The 7333-nt window shown below is 38.5% G+C and overlaps 1 protein-coding gene across 2 annotated transcripts; it reads left to right on the top strand.

Annotated features, from left to right (window-relative positions):
* The first annotated feature begins 687 nt into the window (after window positions 1–687).
* On the top strand, window positions 688–6012 carry LOC128662384 (securin-like). Of its 2 annotated transcripts, none has more exons than XM_053716175.1 (6): window positions 688–803; window positions 4151–4245; window positions 4403–4575; window positions 4907–4988; window positions 5153–5311; window positions 5877–6012. In XM_053716175.1, exons 2-6 carry the CDS (start codon window positions 4158–4160, stop codon window positions 5951–5953), a joined length of 579 nt encoding a protein of 192 aa, XP_053572150.1. In that variant the 5' UTR covers window positions 688–803; window positions 4151–4157; the 3' UTR covers window positions 5954–6012. The 2 variants fall into 2 exon arrangements, with proteins under 2 accessions (XP_053572150.1, XP_053572151.1); XM_053716176.1 differs by lacking the exon at window positions 688–803 and adding an exon at window positions 879–971.
* The last annotated feature ends 1321 nt before the right edge of the window (window positions 6013–7333 follow it).

Genomic DNA, 7333 nt, shown 5'->3' with positions numbered 1-7333 from the left:
CATAAATAACCTTTACCCCTAAATGCACCTTACATTAACCCTTACTGTGCCTTTACATAATTAACCTTTACCCCTAAATGCACCTTACATTAACCCTTACTGTGCCTTTACATAATTCTCACCATAATTTAACCCTAAAGACCCCTGTTAATCCTAACTGCCCCTAAGAACCCCTGTTACTCCTAACTGCCACTAAATTAACCCCATTCAATGCCTCCAGTGACATCAATCATCAAAGATAAGTAACTGGTCCCTCAAATAATACATTTATTTAAAATGTTACTACTGTTTGTTTTGTCACTTTTACTAAAGTTAATGTATCATGTGACAACCATCAGCAAATCACAAATACATATGCGTATATTATTCCGTGAATTCTTGCATATGATCAGTAGGAGCTGGTGACTCATAAAAATGTAATATAAAAAGACTGCACATCTTGAAAGTTTAATTTGCGTGCATTATCGCATTATCTGGATCTTGTAGTTATAGCAACGGTTTTGAATAAACTTATACAATTTATGCTGCTTATCTTTTTTATATTAAAAACTACTACTATAACACTGTTAAAACATCTCAGCACACGATATTATAATAACCCGGCACTTCATCGGTTAATTACGCAAAACGTGGTGATGCAATGTACGCATCTTAACCAATAGGATCTAGACTTATCCAACAAGGAACCCAATCAACAGGGTGCGGTCTGACATTTGAACCAATCAACTGGCGGGGTTTCATTTAAGGGTTGCACTACAATAATCTGTTTGTATCAGCCAGGTGACTGTTGTTGATTGTTTACGGTAAGGTGCTGGTGAAACTTACTGCTCTGGGAGGTTCATTACATGTTTTTGTTTGTTTGGGGCGTATCGAGTCGAATGCTTCAGTTCTTTTAACTTCTGTCTGTTTTAGTCGTTGGCATCAGTTACAGCTGAACCTGGTTACTAATATCACTGCTGTCTCATGTGAAGGTGACTAACAACCATCTTCTACCACTACCGATGGGCAGCTAAACTCAATGCAAAAGGCTTTTTTTTTTTTGTACTATAGTCGAGAGACGTTAACTGTGTGGGGGAGAAAGTAGTGATCTTTCAGTGCTTTATAGACTAATGTGGGTTTTATTGGGGAGTAAATTCTGTTGAGCTTGAAATATTTTAATCTTGGGGAAAGCTGTGGTGTGTCTGTTTTTTTTGTCTAACTATTATATATGGTGTATATAAGACTATATGACTTAGGCTCTAAGTGGTAGTTTAGTCAGACATAGCCTTTCCCGCAAGTTGTGTCTCTTCTATATCTAGTAGCAACTTGGGACTGACAACCGGGTTATTTATAGGTTGTTAGCTTCTGAAACACACAGAATAGCACCCCCTTCTGATTGTTTCCTACACTATTTTTATCCTACTGCCATGATTTAAAGGGACAGTAATGTAAAAATGAAATGGCTATTATAGTAAAAAAAAATGCTCTAATTTGTTAGCGCATGTAATCTTACGACTTAAAGGGACAGTCAACACCAGCATTTTTGTTTTAAGAGAATCCTTTTATTACCCATTCCCCGGTTTTGTATAACCAACACTATTCTATTACCTTGTAGCTAAGCATCTTCTGACAGCCTCCTGATCAGATGACTTTTTATTTGTTATCTATTGACTTGCGTTTTATCCAATTAGTGCAGTGTCTGCCACAATTCATGGGTGTGATCACAATGTTATCTATATGGTTTACATGAGATATTATATATATATATATATATATATATATAATTTCATACCTAGGTATGATTTGGAACAGCAATGCACTACTGGAAGCTAGGTACTTGTTGGTGGCTGCTCATACATGCATCTTGTCACTGGTGTGTTTGGCTATCTCCTGGCAGTGCATAGTTTGCTACTCCAACAAAAAATACCAAGGTAATTAAGCAATTTTATAATATAAGTAAATGGAACATACCTTTAAAATGAAACTCTCTGAAATGTGAGGATCTTGTTTCATGTCCCTTTAACATCTTTAGCACAAATCATGACACTGTCTTTAGTGTGGATGTTGACCATGTGTTTATCGGGGGGGGGGGGGGGTGCTTGAGGAGCTCATTGTGGTCTAACCTTGCATTAGAGACAGGGAAGTGCAGGTCTGCAGTCAGGATCTTAAAGGGCCATCAGCAGGTGCCAAGCATCACTTTTTGCTGTGTAATGCAGGGAATGTAGTTTTAAAAATGACATGCTAATAAATTTTTTTTGACTATGACCCACTAAGTTTGTTGGATAAAGGGGTATCGGATCAATTAAGGGATATGGAACCCACACTTTCTCTCATGATTTAGAAAGTGCATGTAATTTTAAACAACTTTCCAATTTACTTCCTTGCTTTGTTCTTTTGCTATCTTTTGTTAAAAAAAAACCTAGGTAGGCTCAGGAACAGCAAAGCACTACTGGGAGGTAGCTGCTGATTTGTGGATGCCTGTCATTGGAGTACCTGATGTGTTCAGCTAACTCCCGATAGTGCATTGCTGCTCCTTCTGCAAAGGATACCAAGAAAAGAAAGTAAATTGGTAAGCTGTTTAAAATCGTATGCTATCTGAATCACAAAAGATACATTTTGTATTTCATGTCTCTTTGAGCCTTAGACCCACTGATTCAAAAGGAAATTGCCAGCTCTCATAGTTTTGTATTGGGTATTTAAAGTTAAAACCTAAAATAAAAAAAACATTTACACTTCTGATAGGCCATACAGTACTGGAACCCTTATGACCCCTTGTTATAAATGCTATAAGCTTCTATTAGTTTTAATTGCCAGGTGATTTCTCCCCCCCCCCCCCCTGCTGTGAATGTGCATTAATTTGAGTAGAGTCATGGGAGCCCCTACATTCACATCAAAGTGATAAAATATCTACCCAAAGGTCCCTTGACTAGAGTTCAGAAAACCCACACCACTTGTTGAAAACCTTGAAGTTATAGATTCACACGCATACAGCTCTGGGGAAAAAGACCACTGCAAAATTAACAGCTTCTCTGATTTTACTTTTTATAGGTTTGAGTAAAGTGAACATTTTGTTTTAGTCTGACAGCATTTCTCCCAAATAAAAAATATTGTCATTAAGAGCCTTTATTGTAGAAAATGGCAACTGTTCAAAATAAAGCAGTGTTTTTAGAACTAGCATAATGTAAAGACCAGTTCATATTATCTATACTAATGTTCGAACTTAAAGTGAAGGTCAATTTTGACGAATTGGTTCCCGGTTTTTAATAAAACCTATTAAAAACAAGGGCACTTTAATTAATCAAAATTGACATTTCACTTTTTTTTTTTTTTTTTTCAAAAAACGTACCTATTTATTTCTGACAGTCGCTGCAGCACTTCCTCCGCCCGTCGCAAGCCCTCTTTGCGATTCCAAAATGACTAATCCGGCTTCCTCCAATCACGGCGTTGCATCAGGCCATGATCTCTCCCCTCTCCCCAGGGGGGAAGCTGTGATTGGAGGAAGCCAGATTCGTCATTTCTGATGTAAGAGGCTTCCAGGGGAATTGCTGGAGCGGCTTTCAGGATAAAAAGGTACGTTTTTGTAGAAAAGTGAATGTCAATTTTGATGCATTAAAATGCCCATGGTTTTTATTAAAAAAACGGGCACTAATTTATCAAAATTGACCTTCACTTTAACAAGCATTCAGAAATCAATATTTAGTGGAATAACCCTGATTTCAGACGGCTTTCATGCCTCTTGGCATTCTCTCCACTAGTCTTTAACATTGCTGTTGGATGGTCACAAGTCAAACCAAGCTGAGCTGCTTGAATTTTTGTGCCAGGAGTGGCGTTGTCACCCATCTTCCTCTTGATCACATTCCAGAGGTTTTCAATGGGGTCCCGGTCTGGAGATTGCCATGGTATTGATCTGGTGATCTTCATCCACACGTTGCTTGACCTTGTGTGGCATGGAACGTTGTCCTGCTTTTAATAACCCTCAGTTGAGAGAAATTGTCAGAGCAGAAGGAAGCAGGTTTTCTTACACAGAAAATATGTAATGTATAATTTTAGCTCATATTAGTAGAGAAAAAGTAGGCCAGTGCACAATATTTAAACCAGTTCCTGATCCTCATTTGATAGTGTTCTGCAACAGGAATGGTAACTATTTCTAATAGAAATCTCCATCTTTCAGAATAAAGATGGCAACAATGATTTATGTTGATCAAGAGAATGGAGACCTCACTAGCCTATCATCTAAAGATCGTGTGAAGCATTCTGCAAAGTCCAGTAAGTATTTGAGGTGCAACATATTTAAGTAAACAAAAGAATATTTTGAGAAATATCCATCCTGAAAGTAGTGGATACTCTTTCATTACATTCTGTAAAAGATTCAGCAATGACTTTTTTTTTTTTTTTTTTTTTTTTTTTTTTTTTTTTTTTTAAGCAAAGCCTTTGTCTAGCAAGCTTCAGACTTCATTCCCTGGTAAAGTCTTTAAGTCAACCGAACCTGTGGCTTCCAGAAAAGCATTGGGGAATGTCAATAAACAGGTGCTACCTCAGAAAGTGGCTACGACACACACTGCCTTAAAGAAACTTAAAGGGCCTGCAGCAAAAAAGGTACAATACGTCACTATCTAATTCTTCACAAGTTCTTGTGTAATTTTTTTTTTTTTTTTTTTTTTTTTTTTGGGGGGGGGGGGGGGGGGTTATTGAATTTGCCATCAAATTTTTTTTTTTTTTTTTTTATTTTTTTTTTTTTTCTCCACACAAGTGAGATTTATATAGGTCCGTGTAAAATACAATTTACAACATTTCATTTAGAAGCATGGATACAGGCCACTCAAATTTTCTGTTGAAATCAAGTGTTTTCTGTTTCAGGTTAAATTTTTCATTAAACTTGAATAAAATACCTGAGTGTGTGCTTATGATTTCTGCTTCTATACTGCAGGCTACTGACTCAGCTTACCTTGCTAGGCCTCCTAAAGAAGATTATCCTGACATTGAAAACTTTTTCCCATACGATCCTTCAGGTAAATCCATTTGTGCCTCACAAGTTAGCTGTGAAGTGATCAACTATGCAGCTTGTAACTGACTTGAGGCCAAGTATAAACAAATTTTTTGACAAAACTTGGGCAACTCAGGTCATTATATCTGAAGTTCTATGTGGAACTTATTAGCTTTGGTCTCTACACAGATTTTGAAAGATTTGAGGTCCCTGAAGAGCACAGGCTCAGTCACATTTGCTTAGCTGGTATTCCTCTTATGGTGCTTGAGAAAGAGATGGCAAAGTTTGAGGCCCTAATAAACCTAGAACCTGCTCCAATGGATCTGCCTCTCCTGCCTTGGGAATCTGGTAAGTGCACTCTGGCTATAAGTGGTGCAGGGCAGGTTTTCTACAACTAGCAGTCCATTGTCCTTAAAGGGACAGTAAACACTTTAATGTATATTAAAAAGATAATGCCTTTACTACCCCCCCCCCCAGCTTTACACAACCATCTGAAATCTCTAAATGTCTGCCTGTTTCTAAACCATTAGAGACAGCCTCTTAATACCTGTTTTTGTATTTGCTTTTCACAACAGGGGAGTACTAGTTCATGTAAGACATAGATAGCATTATGATCACACTTGTGGCAGACACTGCACTAATTGGTTAAAATGCAAGTCAATAGATAATAAATACAAAGTCATGTGACAAGGGTGCTGTCAGAAGATGCTTAGATACAAGGTAATCAGAGTTAAAGTGTGTGAACTAGTTATGCAAAAATGGGTAATAAAGGGGTTATCTATCTTTTAAAACAATATAACATTTGGTGTAGACTGTCCCTTTAAATGTAACAATTATATTCTGTATAACCTACTACAGCACTTAGTTGAGCAGTGGCTTCCTGTGATGCCTTTATAATTTTCTCATCCCATAGATACTACAGACACTGTACCATCATTCCTTGCAAGTTTTGAAGAGATCACAGTGGAACTGCCTCCTATTGACTACTGAGTTTTTCTGTTTTTATGTAATATTTAAAAAAATTTTTGTAATAAAATGTTTTAAAAATACTTCATCTCTGCAGTTGTGTGGAATTAATTTTATATCTTTGTCTGGCATCTGCAAACCTAAACCTGCCATACAACTTGCAGATGTTTGTTGTATGCAGATATTACAATGCAGTGTTTTTAATGGGTTTACATAGATTATGTGGACACAAAAATGCTCTTAATCTCATTAAAGGGCCACTAATGTGACATTAAAGTTTCATGATTCAGGTAAAGCATGCAATTGAAGCCTTTGGCTGCTAAGACTTCCCACCGGTATGCTAAGCTGGTTTTAAGCTTTGTGTTGCAGTTCTCATTTAAACACTTAGAGGTGTGTGTGACAATACTGAAGAAATGACACTTTCAATGTAAAGTAGTGTGTACAGCCTATTAACAGTGTAAATTTTTCTGTCCCCTCAAAATAACACACAGCCATTAATGTCTAAACCGTTGGTAACAAAAGTGATTACACCCGTAAGTGGAAATTCCCAAAGTGAGCTTCACAAGTTGCCACTGGAGTGAGTCCACTTCCACTCCATGACGACATCACAGAGCTGGTGGATGTTGGAGACCTTGTGCTCTTCTACCTTACATTTGAGGATGCTCACCAGAGTTTAGGTCTGGAGACATGCTTGGCCAGTCCATCACCTTTTTACCCTTAGCTTCTTTAGCAAGTCAGTGGTCGGCTTGGAGGTGTGTTTGGGGTCGTTATGTTGGAATACTGCCCTGCGGCCCAGTCTCTGAAGGGAGGGGATCATGCGCTGCTTCAGTATGTCACAGTACATGTTGGCATTCATGTTTCCCTCAATGAACTGTAGCTCCCTAGTGCCAGCAGCACTCATGCGGGCCAGACCATGACACTTTCACCACCATGCTTGACTGTAGACAAGACACACTTGTCTTTGTACTCACCTTTTTGCCGCCACACACGCTTGACACCATCTGAAAAAAATAATTTTTATCTTGGTCTCATCGGACCACAGGACATGGTTCCAGTAATCCATGTCCTTAGTCTGCTTGCTTGTCTTCAGCAAACTGTTTGCAGGCTTTCTTGTGCATCATTTAAGCGGCTTTCTTCTGGGACGACAGCCATGCAGACAAATTTGATGCAGCGTATGGTCTGATCACTGACAGGCTGACCCCCACCCCTTCAACCTCTGTAGCAATGCTGGCAGCACTCATACATCTCTTTCCCAAAGACAACCTCTGGATATGACACTGTGCAGGTGCACTCAACTTCTTTGATTAACCATGGTGAGGCTTGTTCTGAGTGGAACCTTTCCTGTGAAACAGCTGTATGGTCTTGCCCACCGTGCTATAGCTCAGTTTCAGGGTCTTGGCAATC

Source organism: Bombina bombina, chromosome 6 (assembly GCF_027579735.1).
Source record: "Bombina bombina isolate aBomBom1 chromosome 6, aBomBom1.pri, whole genome shotgun sequence".
NCBI classification, from domain to species: Eukaryota; Metazoa; Chordata; class Amphibia; order Anura; family Bombinatoridae; genus Bombina; species Bombina bombina.
This window is presented reverse-complemented; position numbering and strand designations above follow the sequence as displayed.